The sequence below is a fragment of the Phaethon aethereus genome, assembly GCF_964289735.1.
Source record: "Phaethon aethereus genome assembly, chromosome: 8".
NCBI classification, from domain to species: Eukaryota; Metazoa; Chordata; class Aves; order Phaethontiformes; family Phaethontidae; genus Phaethon; species Phaethon aethereus.
In genome coordinates, this window is record NC_138584.1 from 34,382,220 (window position 1) to 34,402,874 (window position 20,655).

Below are 20,655 nucleotides of genomic sequence, written 5' to 3' on the forward strand. Positions count from 1 at the left end.
TCCTATTGTAATGATCGTAAATACGTATTTGTTGAAATTACTTGTAACTCTTATGTATGCTGGTTATTTCTTAAAAATGGTGTATAAGGAGACTCAAAGGATCAAGGTTTCAAAGCAGCCTCATAAAAACTGTATAAAGAACACATAGTCATTTGTTTTTAAAACAATATAAGGTGAAGTAGACTAGGTTCTTCCTGGGCAGAATACATATAAAATAATAGTAGATGTTTTGCAGAAGTTAAGTTTGTGAATTGGGTGTATCTAAACCTGTAGAGTGTTACAACTCTTATGTCCTTCTGTATCTAAGACTTTATTCCAAATTGAGAAAGTAAGCAGAATAATACAGATTAATCACTTCTTATATAGATACGGTATGTGTATTGAACACTGACATTCCTCTTAAATAATCATTTTAGTATAAAAAATGGCATATATCACTAGAATCATCTTGATGATTTATAAAAATATTGGTTGAAACACTGTCAGGTAAAGTTATTTTATTCATGTTCCCTATTTCAATACCACTTTGCTTTGACTTTTTAAGACAAGTATAAACATTTCTCAGTTTTTGCAGTGCTGAAAGACTGCAGATATGGCCTTGCTTGTTTCTTTAGTTTCATCTCAGCAAGAATGAGCCAATAAAGATTCAGAAGGATATTCAGACATCAAAAATGTCACAATCCGTTACCTTTTTTCAGATGTGAAATTTGCTGGAAAAAAGTGACGATTAGTATTTCCATTAACCTGAAAATGGAGTTGTAAAAAGCATTCTTGTGACTTAAGAACATTAGTCCCCTTGATTGAATAACATTTATATTCCTAACATCCTTATCACTTCCAAAATCCTGTTTTAGGAAGTAGATTTGCAAAAATCACAGGTTGTCTTAAGTGTGTTGAAGTCAGTGGAACAGACAGTTTATATCAGCTGAGAATCTGTCCAGAGGCACCTAAATATAGGTTTAAAAGCTTAGCTTTAGACTCCTATTTTTGGAAATGCTGTTCCACTTTCTTCCTAGTTTATTATAAAGCTGTAAACTGTTTCCTACACTTTAAGATTACAAATATTTTCATCATTCATGATGACCTGTTTTCTTCAAATAGTAACTCTGGCTGAGTTTAATAAATCATATTCCAGAAGACTTACTACTTTGGCACTACATTATTAAAATATTGCCAATATTTTAATAAGGAACTACTACTATGTATCTTCCCTTTAGGCTATTTTAAACTAAATATATTTGCTGCTCAGAGAAGATGCAGAAAAATGTATTATACTGTTTTCTTTTTCTAAGAATGCTTTTCCAACATATACAGTGTGTCAAAGTGGTCTGAAAAATTGCATTAATTATTCTTGTCTGAAGGCAGTAGTGGTGCTTTTTTTGCCATATCTCCTGTAAAGGACGCTCTGGGAGAAGATATAGCTAGAACTTCTTGTACCGCATTGAACATGCACCAGTACTGCTTCTGCCATCTGGGCTAATCCTGATATTAGTTAAACTGTAATTAGTGGTTCTTACCTGGTGATGTTCATGCTGTAGAATTTTAATGTGTCAAATGGGCAAAGCAAAGATAGAACAGAAATTAAAGCCTTGTATGTAGGCCTGTTTCAGACACCAAATTTTTTTTGTATTTGTTTATCACTTATTTGCTTCTTTAAAACTTTCATTTAACAGATGCAAAAGTTATTTCTTTTTTCAGAAGAGTTTATATCTGATTAGTAGCGTTAAATTTCAGATAAAGACTTCATAGCACGAAGTGGTAGGAGGAGAGAACATTTATAACTGTAGAGAATCACCCTAGCTCACCTTACACTCATTTTGTTCTTAATTATACCAGAACCCCGAGCTCCTCCCAGAACAACGGGGAGCTAAACATACACAGAGTTCGTTCTGTTATTAATGAGATGTAATTTGGTTACGCTTAGACTCTGTGCTCTGCTTTCTCAGGTATGGTTGTTTTATGGTATGCAAGGAAATTGTTCATTATACTCAGAAAACCTTAAGTCAGTATCCTTTTAATTTTACTTGATTTAAAAAAAAAAAAATCTACAGAGTAAAAACGCCTGCATACAATTCAAACTGCAAGAGGAATTAAATAGAGAGAAGATGACTGTTGGAATGCATTGAGAACAGGATGAGGTTTTTACTTGCCATGACCATTGGAGACCTTTTCTTTTTTGCAGCTGGAATACGAGACTACTAGAAGCTCATGTTTCTTAGCTGCAGTACTGGTGCAGTGTTGACTTGCAGGTAACACACACCTCCTCCAAGTGTCTATATGCACTGCACTGTATGTCCCTCTCCTGTGCCGTCTTTGAGTTGTGGCTCAACCTGATGCTCTGGGACAGTGTGTTTCTGTCACTTAATAGGTTGTTGGAGTAAGGATGGATGGTTCTGAGCTAAACATACATAGAATGACATTTCTAGTTGTTGCCATACCTAGCCATATCAAGGTGTAGAAAATGTACCTGCAGATGCTGTGAGCTGTGAACTTCAACAGTGTCCATCTGTCCCTCCACATGAGAGGGAAGGGATATCCTGTGACCTGTGTTCTTGCAGTGCATCACAAGTTCCCTAAAGGCCAGCAAGCAGGCAGCGTGTAACCTGTGGTCAGCTCTGTGGTGTGCAAAAGGTCACCTCATGCTCCCATTTCCCTCAAGCCTTGAAAAATTCATTCTACTGCAAGGCATTTTATTTATGTAATCAGGAAAAGAAAAATAATCATGCAAAACTTGCTTATATTCCAACACATAGAAAATGTGATTGACGATTACTTTTGAAAAACTACAAAATACATATGTCTGAATAGATTACAATGGTCATTAGTTCTTTATCACAATTACATTTTCCTGTAGTTGGTTGGTGAGTTCTTTTATGAACTCTCTGTATTTCCTGTTGAAGTACATTTGTAGATTATATTCACCAGTTACACACAGTATTTGTGCCATCTTTCTAGCGCATACGGCTTTTCCATGCTTCTCCCATTTCAGTGTCTCCAGTGGACTGCTGCTGTTAAAGCTCACAAGCTCAGTGTTGCAGCTTGCTTCCTGTCATTGAATTATGAAACAAATCTTGCCCATATTTGCCATACTTCGTAATGGACTATCATCTCTCTGCCTACCCTTTACAGTTCTCTAATAACTGAACAGGATTGTGTTATGGCTCGCAGTAGCTTTGTTTGTTTCCTCTTAAAGCTGTGTCCCTTAGATAGAAGCCTTACACTGGCCTCCCCTTTGGCACCCATTCCCCAGAGTGCAGTGTGTTATCAGCGCGGCTTCGTTTGCTGGTGATGTTCTCTCTAGCCCAGCTGGCAAACGGCCACTGCAGCCAAACACATTATTAACAGTGTGGTAAAGTAACTGCTTGGAGAGCTGGTCAATAGAGATCTGCCAGTTCTTATATACCATACTTCTACAGTTAAAACTACTGGAGAGCACCTATGAAGAAATCAACCATTCTTGTGAGGAGCCATAACTATAACAATATACAGATATTTCACGTGCGACAACAGGGGTTGTCCTTCTGCATTTTCCTTTTCTGAGGTGCTTCTTGCCATCTCTGACTACTTCCATCCTTCTTCCTCAATTAATATGTAGAAGGTTACTGAGTCATGACACCTCAAATTCATCCTTGTCTTTTTCTAGCCCATCCCCATTTTATTTCTCTGGTTTTCTCTTTAGAAATAATCCTGGGTTTGGTATGTGTTCACACTGTTGTCCATATTTCAGTAGAAATAGGAATCAAAAGGACTGGTAAGTAAGAAACCTGTGTCGAGAGTAAAATTCTTTTGTTTTTTGGGTTAGCTGGTTCTGTTAACTTTTAGTCATCAGATATCCATTAACACCCTTTGAACTTGGTGCATTGCTGTTAATTGTTCATCATCTTAAGTTAGGTCTTCTTGCTCTCTGCCAAAGTAAATGGGAAAACAGGGCCAAAACTGCATTTTCAATCTTGCAAGCTAAAACTATTCACTCTTTAATTTATGTTCATTCATTCCATGCAAAACTAGTACATAAGAATACAAAGCATGTGCTGAATTCTGTAGAGATTTGAAGAATATATTGTATATCCTGATGAAACATAGGTTATTTTTAGCCAATTTTTAGTAGTGGGAAACCTAGAGCCTGCTTCTCCTCTTTCTTCAGAATGGTGGAGACCCAGATCCCAAGTACTAGTCATTTTATATTAATTTAACAATATGTTCAAGTTGATCAGCACTGCAGTGTTTATAAATCAGTTCTTTACTTTCCACTGTATTATTACACTGTAAACAAAACACAACTTCTTAAATACATTATTTACCAAATACTGAATGTTTTAAGCAAAAGCAGGGAGTTGACCTTTGTGGCAGTGAGTGATACAGTCAGTCTTGCTCAGTTTCAGTGGTTTTGAGTTGAGAGGACTGCAGTGGGTCCTGGGTTCATAATTGCTCTAAAGATGTATTTGTCCCAGAACAGGGAGCAACTTTTATTGTCATTAGGTCACCTGTGTTACCAATATATTACGTTTCTTCATCCAAATGCAGACATCTTATAGCAAAGTCATTGATCTCATCAGACCTACATATAGTTTGCTAGATGTGAATTTGACTCAAGGTTTAGTGACTGTTAGGGTATAACTACCCTGTGACTCTAATGTGTCAAAGCAATATTAATATCCCTCAATATTAAAAACCCTCAAGCAATTTTAATTCTGAAATTCACTGACAGAATAGCTGTTTGCTGTTAACTTGTATTTTGAATGTTTTTTATGAGATACACTTTGAAACTGGAAATTTGAAATTATATATTTTGAAATTTTGAAAACGTGAATTTCATATGCTCAAGTTGTCCATTGAAATCAGCATTTAAAGATAGATATGAGGTTAAGAAACACACATTACTTTCTGGAAAGGGGATGATAGTTGAGGGAATTTAATCCTGCATCTGGGGACATATTTTCTTCTATGTTCTGGATAGCATTCCTCCAGACTTTTCTGAGATAAACAGCATGAAGTAGAAAATACCAAATATTAGTGGTAATTTTTGGTTTTCTATATCAAAGAATCCTTCAAGTAGTGATTCGTAAGCAAAACGGGACATTTCAGGGTTATGCTGCACATGTGTACATTAGGGATTATTTGGCTCCAACATTCAGGAAAGCAGTTTTGAGATACTGTATAGAAGTACCACGTGTATCTTTTCCTTGTAGTCACACCACTGACCCGTCCTGGCCTGTCTGCCTGCTGTTACAGAGCAGTCAGTGATAGTTGCTTACTCTGCAAGTAAGTCCTGTTCAGCAGGCTATTCTGACAGAGCAGCTGCTGCTCCAAAATGCAGCATGTTCCCAAAGTGTGGTGAGCAAGAACCCACAAAGAGTGATCTACAAAGAATATCTCATTATGTGCCATAGGGCATATCATAAGAAAATTTGTGTACCAGGTAAGGCTGACTTTCGTGTAATCTAGTCCAGAAAGTGGAAACATACATTAACCTTCTTTTTAAGCATGAAAACCAGTTATCAGGAAGTAGGAAGAGGAATCCAGAAAGCAGATGCAAAATAAAAAGAAAAAAGGAGTTCTAGGGGAAAAAAGAAAGGATAAAACATTTATTCATAAAGTCTTGGTATTGCCGGGAGCTTTGCGCTGGCTAATGAGATTTCTTCTGTGTTCTGTTTATTTATGTAATCAGTTAAGCAGAAGTGGATCTGAACTGAAATTTAGAATGCCCTTCCCCAACGATTTGAGAGCTGTGTTGGGAAAGAGATTTGTGTGTGAACAAGAGTCAAAACTGTGAATATTTCACCTTTTTACAATCAGTTGAGCAAACCTTTCCAGTTGTAGAGGGATCCATAACTGGGTCCTGAACAAAAGGTTTAATTTTACAGATCTGATCCATTTCCACCATAAACGAAACTGATGGGAATTTAGGATCCTGTATGGAAGGCAGTATTTTAAGTCAGCAGTGTGTTTTTAAAATCCTTACCTTTTGCACGAAAACATTTTTCCTGAAATCGGGTAGCTGTGTGTTGTTGTTGTTATGACTGAATCATGAAAGAGCTTATTTCCAGTTTCTGTATGTAGGATTTTGTCTTTTTGGTCCTTTTTATTTTAGGCCCTTGATACAGAATTAGGTAAAGTCTCACAAGCCTTCAGTGCCATAGATGCATTGGTTGTGTTTAGACACCTTCTGCACCAGCAGTTCCATCTTTTGGCATTGAAATTGATTTTTCTCATCTTAGCATTTGAAGATGGAGAGTGCCCTTGCCCATCGCCTGAGAGTGTACAGTGGCTCGAACAGCAGAGGAGGTGGAGTCAGCAGATTTTCGGGCACAAGAAATGGCAGCATCAGGAGCATCAGCACGAATAGACTGTGTTGAGGTAGTTCTCCCAAACTGTGTTATGAAACCAAACAATTCTGGTATGCAAAGGCTGATGGAGGCTGCCTCTTAGTCCAGAATGTTTAACCCAGATGACCACGTTGGGTGGTTTTCCCATACGCTTAGCCCACATAACGTTGTGTACTGCGTTTTGCACGGCAGTATTTCTGATAGCCGTGCAGGCAGGGCAACAGTATGCCTTGTGGGTTGTCTGCTCCTGACTTCTCTTTGTGTTAATGATGAGACCACATAAAAGTAACAAAGAGCACTGCCGTGACTGACTGACAGCTGCTGGAGCTATTCAGTCTTCAGAGACTTAGTTGCTTTAGGCATCATGCCGTGGTCTCTGCTATATTCTCTGATTTGTGGATTAATATTGCAGATTGTAAAATTCTTAAGTTCTCCAATATAATTAAAAGTGGAAACGGACGTTATTTTTTATAGTTAAAGATGAAATAGACATTATTATAGATACCATGTGCATTATTGTAGATATTTTCTCTGTTCTATATTTCAGTCCATGTGTAACAATATTTTGCATCCTCAAAATCAGTTTTTAAACATACTCTGTTATTTTGAAGCCTACATATAGATTAGGTAACATACAGATTCAATACTTTATGACAGATTAATTTATACTTTTGGTCCTTTGCTTTACACCATACATGTTTTATATTCTAGAAATGATATAAATTGTCTTGAGATTCAGTGAAAACTAAGAATGAGTTTTCTTTGTAATCCATTAAGTGATGTATAATTAAATAGTTCTTTCTGATTGTAGTATGTCATGCGTTAGCTCTGGTTAAGATTTAACTATGCTGCAACAGGTAAACTATTAAGTATTAATTTTAAAATGTGACTTCCAAACTGATTCATTAATGAATTTAAAGTTACATTGCATAGTTTAAAATACTAAAACTGGAAGAGACTCCTGAATGTGACATTTTAACAACTTTGAAATAAAGGTAATGTGTACAACAAAAGTGTGAGAAAATACTGTTTGAAATTAATACAGCAGATAGTCCACTAATGGCAACATATTTGCCTTTATTAGCTTTTTATTCCTTCAGAAAATAATGGTATTTTTTTCATGAACGCAAATGAAAATACAGTCCTGTATGTTGTTGCACAAGGAAATAGAGTATGTAACTGTTACAGCTTTCTCAGTCCTATCTCTGTAGAAGTATAACATACAAGAAGTATCAATTGTATAGCAGTATTATATTGCCTCTTTCATTGTATTTGTCATTGTATAAATCTAGTTGTGTCTCTGACACAATTGCTTTTTACTTACGAATGTTTACCTATTAGAAATACTTTTGTTATTTATGAACACAGTTCTTCATATGCAGGAGTAACTCGGATGTGATTAGAAGTTTGTGATTGAAGGTTTGAATAAATCTTCATGTAATCACCATCTCCTATCTGTCAGAAAGATGATGAGGATTTTGATGAGAATACTGTGATTTCATTAAAACAATTTATGGCAGTTGACTCATTTGGTTTGCTAGAAACTGTAAATGCAAGGCAGTTTCCTGGTTATCTGAAGTGTTTACAATGCGTAGATAAGTATCTTCTAAATAAGGCAGGAAAAAAAACCATCCAAGAACATGAGAAAGTTGTATTAGGCAATATATGTGATTACAATTAATACAGCTGAATTGTATAATGTGACTGTTTTAAAACTATTGTGAGCAATGTTAATTTTTCACCAAGTATTCAGTAACCTCTCTAAGCTTCTCTCTATGCTGGTTTTCATGAATTTGTAGTTTTTTGAGAGCCATGTTCCATTATTGTTTTTAAAAATAATTTTAAAAAAAGATTGACCTTACTCTGAACCTACCGTGAGGTCCACTTCAGTAGCCGAGAATCACATCTACTCCATGTAACTCCTGCAGTTACTTGTGAATGGAAGAGTAGATCCAAACGCTATATGGATAAAGATTTATGTGAAAATTTTGCCTGTAAGTTTTATTAGCACATTAATTATATTACATTACATCATTTAAGCAATGAATATTTAACTGAGCATTACTCATAATTGCACCTTTCCTGTTCCACCTTTATAAAATGACCCCCCATAAAAAATACAATGAATCCTTTCATAAGAAAAATATAAGTAATTACATGAAAGAGATAAAAATATCACAAGCTAATGAAACATCTTACATTCTGTTGGGTACATTTAGCAGTGTGCTTTATCTTTTGATATAGTACCAGCTAACTGAAATTAATCTGCCCCCGTATAAATGTTGTAGTTTCTGAAACTATGTCTCTAACTGCCTTTAGAAATTATGCAATGTTTAAAAGTTGCCTTTTATGATGAATTTACAGTAGTACACACCAAACCTTTTAAAGTAAAAGTTTTGTTCAAAGGTAGAATACAGTATGAAATACACAGGTGTTTACCAACTGCATTGTAACTTAGATTACCATTCATTTAATCTTCAGAGAGTTTCAGAGTTTCACATTTCAAAATATATAATTCCTGTCTATGTACAAATAGTGATGGTATATGTAAAAAGAAAACTTTGCACAATCTATTAAAAATGTGTGTCACATTTCCTGGTTTTTTGCTTGTGAAGGCGTTGTACTACGTAATGCTTGTGTGTACACAGTTCATATTATAACTGAGAAACTGGTAACATCTGCAAGTGTAAAGAACTATAAACTCGCAGTGCTCATGTGCTGAAATGTGTTCCCTGTGGTCTAAAACCTTTGTGTGGTACTAAGGAGTGAAACCTGCCATCAGGATTTGTTACGGGAAATTCAGTAATGTTTAAATGCTTTTCACAGCTTAATCATTCAGGCTGACAGTGTGTGCACTACCTGGCTGTTTAACGAGCGGCTAGTCTTAAAAGGCACCCAACTGATTTGTTTTAAGCAAAAATGCTTTGATTTCCAAAACAGCAACTGGTAAATTGTGGCTCAGTGTAATCATCTTTAGGAACCTCTGAGTCCAGTCTTGGAAATGCTTACTGGCAGGGAGCGCACACGTTAGTGTAGAGAATTCTCATAAAGTTAATGAGATTCTGTATGGTAATAAGAGTGTCCATAGTTCTCAAGTTTGCAATTACAAACGTAATTACTTACTCCATTGAGTTCAATTAATTTAAAAATTTGTATGCAGTATTTACAACTTGTATCTAAATGTCAGAAGTCTCAACTAGATTAATAACAAATCACTTAAGACACAGCGGTGAAAGTTCTAGGAGGAGTAAGTTAGACCAAATGTAAACATTCTCAGGGATGTATGTGTTATTTACAGAGAAAGGAGGTGTAAATGAGCTGACCTGACTGTGTTGCAGCTTTGATTAATAAACTTAGCTTTTGTCTGGATGTGTAAAACTTCAGTCACCTTTTGCAAGAAATTTCCCAGGAGAAGTACAGTGCAGTTAGAGCACCAGAGGAGTTAAAAACATCTTTCGCTATTGTTTTAATGGAGATTGTGATAGAAAATGGACTCCTTTTGGGGAGAGTGTGAAACATTCACTTTGTCCAGGTGACTTCATTATCTTTCTTCAGTGTCCTCATCTGTTGTGCGGGTGCAATGCGTATTGCTTGAATGGCTCTCGGCCTTCCAGGTACTCTTGCATACTAAGGACTTAGTATTAAAAGACAAAATATTTTCAATATTTCTTCTGGTTTTACAGCAATAATAACTGAAATTAATGAATACTATAAGACCCAAAATGCAGTAAGGAGCAAGTTGGGCATTGGGGAGCATGAATCAAGATTTATATTACTAAAAGGGGGGTCTGTGTAGAATATATAGGAAGTCCATTTCTGTTTTAAGATTCTGTGTGCTCAATCTCGACTGATCATAGCTATATTGAGAAATACTGTTTTGGAACAGTGTCAGATTTAACTCCTCCATACTCTAGACTTAAACTACAACATCTTGTTTTGTGCCTTGTCAGAAATTTGCTTTTACTTTTTCATTTAATTTTAATTTAGGTGCTAACCCTTTTGGAGCTGTGTGGGCAACTGCCACTCTTTTTAGCAATGAGTATCTGTCATTTTAGCAAAAAGTATCTGTTGCTTTCCTGTCTCAAAGATATTTATGAACAATGATCAAATACGTTGGAAAATATGTTGGAAAAGAGATGTGGAATAGTTGGGGGACAGGAAAAAGAAAAATACAAAGAAACCATGTACAACACTGAATTTGAGTGAGTATGAAATAGGTGAACTATCAGAAAGTGTTAAAAAGAAAGGTTATCATTAATTAATCTGTGTTAGGGTGACTATCAGCATAGAAAGATTAAATGATTCTTAAGTAAACTGTGACTGTTTCTGGCTATTTCCAAAACACCAAATGTGATCAGCAGAAATAACATACGTGCTAGGATTCAAAGACTTGTTAGGAAACTGAGATTGTGTAAGGCTGGACCAAAAAAGAACAATAATGAACAAGTAGAAAGATGAACACTTAGAAGAACATTTTAGAAAGCTGTAAAGGTTAAAACAGACATACAGTAACACAGAAGGCACTGAAGAAATCAATAATACAGGAATATGTCCTGCAGTTGTATTACCAGTAGTTTCACAGTATTAGCAATATCAGTTTCAAAGGACTTAGCACTTGGCATTGCACTTCCCAAAATTGTTGTGTAAATGCATTGATATTTATTACATTATCTAGCTTAAATTTTCTGTGTTTGAGAGTACTGCAGATTATATTAGATGAAAGATAACAGCCTAAATATGAAAGACAGCAGGTTCTATCAACATGAATTATTCATTTGGTTCAGCGGTGAGCTATTTGCCTAAGAGGCCTAGATATATTTTAAAAACATCTCTGTACAGAACGTTAATTTCTGTAAAGTACAGAAGCACATCTGATGCCTGATCTTAATTTATGACCGTAAGATTCATTCTTTGAAGTTATGCTGAATGGTGAAGAAATATAGTAGGCCAGTCAAAGTGTCTGTTTAATTTTAAAAATCTAATGAAGTATATAACTTCATGTATATAATGAACTATATAACAGAATATTTGTTTATCTACATGTTTTTTGATTTTACTAACATATGTCTAGCAAAAAATGCTTCACTCTACCAGTGAAGAATGGCGGTTACATTTCTGTGAATTTTTTTTCTTACTTAGAAAACTAAAACTTGCTTGTAATAAATGCGCAGCAGTGTTCTCTATCCAGCCCCATAACAACCACATTTTTCCATAATTTAAATGTTAAAAGAGGTCTATGTTTTTTAGCCACAGCATCTTTGCTAATCATTTTACTGCTGATAGAAATTGCAGAGAGAAAATGGTTAGTATTTTAGAACACATCAGTTAAGATTGTGCTAATTTTTGGATTAGGATCAACTCTGATTACATTAGGCGGTCTATGAACCGACTGTTGCCGTTAATGCTAAATCGCTTAATTATTTTTATGCTCTTTTTTTACCACCACCAAAATCCAATATGGTGTTTAGAGCATGTTGGTCTACCAGGCCTTAAAAAGAAAATCATCAGTAGAGGTAATATCCTGTTCCAATTTTGTTCATGGAAACAAAGGCAGTAATTAATGTATTAAACTTGGACTTGATCCAGAACAAGGGTAGCCACGTTGCCTTTTGGAAGGGGCCCTAGCTCAGGCAGTCTCGCAGATCTGCCCAGGAATTGCTTGGGGTAGAGCTAACCGGTAGGAGCCAAAACCGTGTGAGGAACCATTTCACGTTTGGACAGCAGTGGGGATGGCGGAGGGCCAGCATCCAGGCTCACTCTCTGGCACGTTACACCACTTGCATAGCAGTAGCGCTTAGGTCCCTGGAAGATCTACTATCTAAAATGCCTTGTTTAGGGCAGAATTTTCATTGAAAGGCCTGGCAGAATATAAACATAATAATTAGAGTTTTTTTAAAAATCATGAAATCTTTGTGGAATATTCATAAAGCCATTTGGTTTAAATTTAATAACCTTTTAAAATATAAAATAAGGGTGAATGTGCTATTTGAAATAATTTACTAACTTTTTAATGTCAACCATTATAAAAAATCAAGATTGATATATTCAAATGATGAAATCTTTCTTATTCTCCAGTGTCGTAGTAATTCTGAATACAACTTCCTAATCTTAATTTCATACAGATATGAAATTCTAACATTTTGGAAGGGCTTGAAGTAGCAAATAGTACAGGTCTCACGTAGTATCATGTAGTAAATTGGCTTTAGGAAAAAGTTATTTTTTTCCAATATGAGCAAAGTTGTACAACTGCAGAACATCGCTTCCAGCTAAGGAAGTCACAGTCCTGCCATCCTTCTAGCATGCTCAGTCCTTCAACTCGTGTTCCCAAGCTGCTCAGCAATTTTCCTCTCATTTTGAAAAGAACTTTGCCGCTTTGGGATTACTTCTTTGAGTCAGTGCTTCTGCTGTCCTGTGTTCTAAGTATGGTTTTTAAAACTCTCTGTATTTTTAAAAAGTTTGCCTATTTTCAAAATCAATAGATTTTAAATGCTTTTAACAGTCATATGCTGTGATCTGTGCCTTTGTCAATTTAAGCTATACTTGAGATAACCAGTTTTTCTCCCAGCACAGAGATAAAGCTGGGAGACTTCTCCCATTAGCTTCAGTAAATGAAGAATTTAATTACGTAATTTTTAGTAATTTCTCACTTCTCTTATTTCACTGTTTCAATCTCTTGAGCCCAAGCAGCTTTTTTGGCAATTACATAGTGATTAGTCACAGATGTAAATGGAGATTATTCCTCATTTAAAGCCCTTTACTGCATAAAGCATAGTTGATACTGACTTTTGGTTCACTTTCTTATATGTTCTTACTTGACTTTCTTTTATAATGCTGTGAAGAAGGATAAGCTGCTTTCATCGATTTTGCTGTCATTTGTACACAGTCTTTTGCAACAGAGGCTCTGTGAAGCCTTTCTTGCCCTCAGGGAAGCTGCTGCCCGAAAAGGGGCTCTCAGGGAGATGCCCACCAGCAAAGTAGGATGCCTTGCTGCCATCCACACGCGGTGTCGTGGATCACACTGTCTCCCCACCATGCTCCTGTGCCGTGAACTGCACAGAGAGAGGAACACTTGCCTAGATGTGCTTTGCAGCAGATCCAATGATTGAATCTCAGATTGGTCATTTAATTACAAATCTGTATTCTGTTGTGTATCTGCTTACAATGATAGAGTTTTCATAAGCTACTGGAAGACAGCAAGTGTCAGTAAACACCACTGCTTAGGGGTGTGACAGTTTGTTTACTTACTGCTGAAATGGAAGCCATGTTTCAGGTCCCCCATACTGCAAGTCAGAAAGGAGGGGACCCCATCAGCTCAGTGTATTCTGTTAAACCAACACAAGTACTCAACACAAGCTTCATCTAAGCTTAACTCGTTTAGCAGGCTGATTCTTGATGTGAAAGTGCTTTTGCTTCATGACTGTAGTTAGGCACAGTTTTAAGGAGGTGGCAACCATTCTTTGTACTTTTGCTATGAAGAGCCAAAACACTTTTAGTGGTTTATAAAGAAGTTGACAATAAGTTTATACATCTGTATCAAAAATGTCACAATTTACATTACTTTCAAATGCTTATAAATATAACATAGGTCCTTTTCCTTGAGGAACTATGCAAAATTATACCAAGATTACTAACGTAATTGTTGCTGGCCTTTTAGTTCAAGAACTTCTCATGTCTTAAAGATGGGGTATATTGTTCTCATTTGCATCAGCATCAGTCTGATGTAATTCTTTTTGCAGTAACAGTATCATTTGAGCTTTGTTTTTGTCTAAACAAAATTTGACTGACATTTTACAAGTAAAAATTTCATCTTGGATATCTCCTAATCTGTTACAGGTCAATGCACAAACTGACTCAACTGGAGAGACTTGATCTGGGCAATAATGAATTCTCTGAGCTGGTAAGCAATGAACCATTTTTTAATAGGAAGCCTGTGTGTTTTGGATGCTCTGTGTATGGGGCGATAAACTACTTAAAAGGCATTACTGTGTTGTGGCCACGTGCTATGGTCACATTTCCTTGTAGAACAGAAGACTGACCATAGTTCATGAGGTGAATGTTGATAGTACAATATGCTTCATCTACATCAGGCTTCTGCGGTTCAGATCAAAGTCACAGATGATTCTCCCTCTGAGCTGGTTGCTACTGCTGGAATACTTCAATGTGGGATGAATTTTTCATCTCAGTATAAATACTTGTGTCAATTATGTATTAACTTCCTAACATCTATCATAATATCCTGCAAATATTAGCAATTGCTATTAGCAGAAGTAAATTTTGGACTCCAAAAGCAGTTTCTGTCCGTATCTTACCTCTACGATGAGAATTAGGTTCCCTGAGATTTAATAGCTTTCATGAATTTTCTCTAGTATCAGTATGGAAAATAATCAAGTTGCTGTTCCCTTAGGTATGTTTCTGCTGTATCTATAAGAATTGACACTTCTCAGAAACAGTATGAGGGTGCTTTGTGTTTTAAAATGGCCATATTTTTGAGGATTGCTCACTGACTTCATCCTGCAGGAGCTGTAAATATGTTAAGAGAAGCAAAACTTAGCAAAATTGCTGCCTCATCTTTTTTGAGACCTATCACTGCTGGACTTGTCGGGGAGGCATCTGCTTTTGTAGGACAAGTTAATACTGTGACACTCACTGTTTCACTGATGGCAAAATAAATGTCTGCCTGTGCCTTATCCACCAACAGCCTGTCCAGTGGCTGTTAAACCCTGTGAGCTGAACCGCCTTTCCTCCAGAGTCATAGAAGAACTATCTGTAAAAACAGTGCTGCTGAATCAGGGCTTACAAATTTATGAGGATAATTTTTCCTGTAGCTTTAATTAAAATTAAGATAATTTCTCTTTAAATAAATTTTGGAATGTCATCGAGTAGTAGAAAGCTGTAGCAAGGAGTCTACATCTGGTTTATAGACAGTGCACTATCTTCTACCATTATAGTTATAACCCTGTTAATGTTTACTAATTTTATACTGCTATGTAGGAGAAAATAGATGGTTTTAACTCAGTTTTTTGATTAAAACAAGAAATTTTTTGCATAGATAAATAGAATAAAGTTTTCAGAAGTGGTATTTGGAATTTTGATCAAAAGAAATATATATATGCTTTTGTTGGTTTTGTAGTCTTTGTTTTACATGTTTTAGAAGAATGACTTTGACATCATTCTGCATTTTTGCATTGTAGGATAGTGTCCCTTAAGAATGATAAAGCAGAAGTCATTATCCATACTGCTATTAGAACCAAACTTCCTGAGTTGACTCATTTTTCAGGAAGCTGGTCCAAAAATGTATGAACTAGAATCAAGTGCCAGAAGCAAAATGGGCCAAGAGACAAGGGAACAGAATGAATCTGCAGAAGTGTCATAGGAAAAGTGGTACTAGTTTAAATCAAGAAGACCTGGAACAAAGGATTGAAAGGTGCTGTTTTCAGGGATTCTGAAAATCTGATTTGGGTTCCTTGTTATTGAAGAAAAATACTACCTAGGACTGTGGTGGTGTGGAAGAGCTGAATTTCTTTGGCAGTCCATCCCTGGACTACTGAAGTCCCTCCCTTTGCACTGGGAGACTGCTCTTCATACAGGCATGGGATTAAGAAAAAAGTGAAGTAATTCTGTTCATTCATTTTCTAGAAACAAGACTATACAAATAAGGACATTGGTATGGGTTCCTAAAATAGAAATTGTCACTTCCTAAATAGCAGCCGTATTCAAGAGACTTAATGTAATCAAGGAAGGGAATAGGTAATCTGTGTCACAGGCCTCTGGGAAAACTGAAGCATTAAATCACAAGGTATGGGTCAAGGATTTGAAATCTCTCAATCTTTGAAGTGTCAAAAAAGAGCACTGGACAAATCAATTGTAGTACCTCTGCCTGAAAGGAGAGGGAAGGCTGGTGTAGTTCTTTCCAGAGTTTTAGGAGTCTGGGGTCAGCAGCAAGGCTTTAGAAGAGATTTTGAAAGAAAATAGTTAAAGGTAGGGAGAAAAGGAAGAGGAAAGAGGATAAAATGTAATATACTTTTACCAAAGATTAATGTCGGTCTTCAATTCAGATCTGATGTTAGGAAACATTTCTTTACCGAGAGGGTGGTCAAACCCTGGAACAGGCTTCCTAGAGAGGTGGTCGATGCCCCAAGCCTGTCACTGTTCAAAAGGCATTTGGACAATGCCCTTGATAATATCTTTTAAGTTTTGGTCAGCCCCGAAGTGGTCAGGCAGTTGGACTGGATGGTGGTTGTAGGTCCCTTCCAACTAGTCTAGTCTAGTCTAAGTGTGGCAATCTACATGGAAAATGAAAATATTCTCCAAAAACGCATCAGCAGAAGCATTTCTATCAGAGACAAATAAGAAGCTTTTAATACCACTTATCAAAACATCAGTGAGATCTCATCTGAATTATGGTATGCCATAATCCATACTCAAGAAATTTCAAATCAAACTGTAATATGTACAACATAGGAGTAGGCTGTTGCCTTTGAGAAGGGCATCTGTCTAATGAGAGGAATTTAAAAGAAAATGAAAGTTGCGAGGGGAAATTATGATTATCTGTCATACCTTAGTCAGTGAACACTCTGGAGGAATAAAGAACCATTAATCATCACAGGAACAAATAATATAAAATTACCATTAATTAATTTAGCCTGGAAATTGGAAGTGGTTTAACCATTGAAGGACAAGATTTCAATAGAATTAGCCAAGGCAAAATAAATTATCTTCTAAATATTGACTAATCATTTTTTAATAGAAACACATTATGTGACAACATGGAAAACTGAGGGATTGACTGCTCCAGATAAGCAGGTTCTTTCTTATGCAGTAATGCATTGGGAGCTTCTCCCATAATGTACCGTGTGACCCGGGCAACTGGAAAATCGTATTTCTTATGGGAATTACAACATACCAAGGACCTTAGATCATAGGGGATAATTAGATGTCTCTCTTCAAGTCCTGTGATGCCACACAGATACATTGGTTTCTAGTTGTGTTGAAATAATTCCAGTGAAATAGTACTACAGACCCTTAAAATGCTAGAATCTGATGTAGTTAGAACCAAAATGAAATATTTAATACCAGTTTCTGGCAGACTGTGAAAAAAATCTCTACAACTTAGGCAAATTGAAAGCCTTATTTTACCTGTGAAGATAGTGTTTTGTGAAAATAGTGTTTCATTAAAAAGAAAAATACTGCTTAGGCTGAAACATGGAAATATTTGTGACCTGATAATTCTTGATTTTCACAGCTGTAACAAATGAGAAATGATGTAGGGAATTGCCTTTTTCAGTTCACTAATATCCTACAGTATTGAAAAGAACAGAAGATCTTAGATTAAAGCTTAATACTGTGATTTTAAGGCTTGATCATTGTATACTATTTTAACTACTGAATATGACAATTGCAGACATTAAATCGTACATAAGTGTGGTATATCCAGGGAAGTGTTCAGCAATATGCCTCTGTTAAGCTATTTTTAACACCATAAATCATGCAAACGGCAGAGTTTAGCATGTGCTGCAAGATGAGATTTGGCCTTTCTTTTCAATGCATTGTTTCTGAAGCTCCACAGTTCTCACTTCTATTGTTTGCCTTGTTCATAAACTGCTTACTGACGCCAGACTGTTTAGAACAAGAACTTCTAAGGAGTTCTTCTTTGTATTCATTTCTTTTCCAAAGGGTTCTTAAATTTTACAAGTTTTGAAGAAGAGCAACAGTGTTAAATGAAAGGAGCATACTGTTCATGTCATGTCAGTGAAGAGGGATTTTTTTAAAGAAAATATTGACTTATATTTAACTAAATATACTGATTTATTTAACTGACCATAATACTATATTCTTTTCCTCAGCCTGAGGTTCTTGAACAAATACAAAATCTAAAGGAATTGTGGATGGACAATAATTCTTTGCAAATGCTACCTGGGGTATGAACATTTATTTTATGTAATCAAATTATTGTGTGATATAGTGAACTATTTTCCTTGCAGTAGGTAAATGCATGTGCATTTTCTTGAATGGGTACATATTCCTTGTTCACATAGTCATTAATTATTATCAAGAAATAAAAGTCTCAGCGTAGCCATTCATATGAAAGCTTTTTAAATGTTATTACATGACAGTGTCTAAATGGGTGTATGCCTGTTCTATTTACACATTGTGTAGTTTTCATTGTGAGGAGAAATTATTTCCTATTGTCTCCTCAGTCACCATGCATTAACTATCAGTTTTATAAAAACATATGTGAGTTTTAAAAAGGAACAGGAAATATTAAATAATCTAAGTAAATTTAAAAGTAGCAGATGGTATGTTATAGATTCAACTATACTAAAAGCAATTCTGAAGCAGTGGAATACAGCTATATTCCTCTAGAAAGCACTCCATTTAGAAATGCATTTTAAAATGCATTTTAAAATCTAAACATTAAGGTCATGGTCACAGATTAGTGCTGTTCTGAGTTGTTGCTACCCCACATTAGAATTTTGGTTTTCGAAGATTTTTATGGCCATAAATTATTTGAGATTATCACTCTAAAATATCTACACTGATTATGATTGGAGAAAGGGATCCCCGTCATTAGCATTTTATCATATGTTTCACACAGTAATGCTTTTCATTGCTGCAGGGAAAATACAGAGCTAGATCTAGCACAGACATGTCTAGGTGTTGGAAGAAATACTTCCTCTTTCAGCTTTCAATATTTATTAATCAGTATTCAATTTTTTGCATTGAGCAATTATGCTTTTTTGTCTTTAAAATAGATTACATTCATTTTTTATTTTGTGTTAAGCAGGCTGTTTGCACAGAAAATGATCATTTTCAGTCACTGTCCAAATACCCACTTTTTGAGTGCTTTGTTAGTGGAAAGAAAAACTGATGTGGAAATCAGTTCTTGATACTGAAACCAGCTGGAGGCCAAGAACAGAAATATTGCAGTATTGTTGCTGCAGTGTAACTGAACAGAAGAAATACCACATATACAAGAGTGTGGGCACAAACATTTTAACCATTATTCTGTCTCTTTTCTGTTCACAATGAAATTGGTTAATATATCCAGTGCTAAAATGTGTTCCAAACTCATAATCCCTGGAGAGGGTATTTAGAATTGAAGATGTTCAGTAGATCGTGGAACTGAATCCCAAGGAGCATAATTATTTACAGTGAATAATTCATGTCTCCTGAATCTGATTCTAGTAGGTCCAAGATGATGAAAGCCTTCTCCAAACCAAGGGGTTTAAACCAGTTAATATTGGCTTTAAATTTTGACTTTTAAAAATAGAAAGAAAATACCAACTGGTAATTGATTTTAAGATTTAGAGATTTGCCAGGTTTCCAATGTTAATAATTCAGTTTTTTAAAAAAGTAGTCTGTGCTAGAAACAAAGATTGTGTTCAGCTATTAACATGAGTAGATTGGCAAAGGCTGAGGTGAAAGGGAGGTTTTCCCTTTATACAACACCACAGATATGATTAAAGATAACATGAAACTGCCTCCTTAGAAGCAGAGAGCAGATCCCAGCAAGGTAAGAGGTGAAAAGCAGGTGAAGCTATCTGAAAGCATTTTTCTTTTTCATGTGTACAGTAAATAACCACAAAAAGTATATGTAAATAACTAAAAAACCCACTCCCATGAACTTTTATGCAATCCATAGACTTCACAAGTGATTCCCATGGCTTTCCCAAAATCTATGAAGGAAGTTCCTTCATAGGCCATGAACATTTTTTCATCTGGTTTGAGACAGTATTTCTGTGGGTGCACAGTATTGCAACCACATGGTAGCTCTCCGTACCGGTGTTGCGCTGCCTTGTTGCATCCCACTGTGTAACCCTCCGGTCTGTGTCATAGCTCTGCCACTGGCACATAGGTCCGGCTCGTTTACCCTAGACCCAGCAGCGGCACCTCTTTGCTGTTCCGCTTGTAGGCTTTAGTTTAAGGAAAACAGCAGCATCTCTTTTGTTGATTTGCATGGTGAAATTTCACATCTAGAATGAAGTGACCATCTTGTGATAATGGATAAAGAAGCAGGTTGCTTCTGCAGGCTTCAAACTCTACATGCTACATGGATTTTGCAAGAAATTAGGGAAGAATTCCTGTCATGTTGCTCACTGATGTTACAGCTGCAGTTAAATACTGTAATCATAAAAGTGTATGATTGGGGTTAAGCACTCATAATTGAACTATGAGTATCTAAAGTCTAATTTGAGATGTTATAAAATTCAGAGGATCAGTTTGGCACAGAAAAGCTTTACCTGCATGTCTAAAGTGACCTTAAGGACTGCCATTATGAGTAGATGCAAATTGTGAGTAAATGTCCCTTGGATCTGTGTCCAACTGAAGA

The 20,655-nt window shown here is 36.0% G+C and overlaps 1 protein-coding gene across 5 annotated transcripts in view; it reads left to right on the forward strand.

Annotated features, from left to right (window-relative positions):
- Positions 1-20,655, forward strand: part of LRRC7 (leucine rich repeat containing 7) — a gene marked incomplete at its 3' end in the record, with an annotated part of 99,766 nt that overhangs the window by 22,240 nt on the left and 56,871 nt on the right. For all 5 annotated transcript variants that reach the window (XM_082003280.1, XM_082003282.1, XM_082003283.1 and 2 more), the window contains exons 6-7: positions 14,160-14,223; positions 18,170-18,244. In XM_082003280.1, the coding sequence (XP_081859406.1) occupies positions 14,160-14,223; positions 18,170-18,244 (139 nt within the window). The remainder of the gene's footprint in view (positions 1-14,159; positions 14,224-18,169; positions 18,245-20,655) is intronic.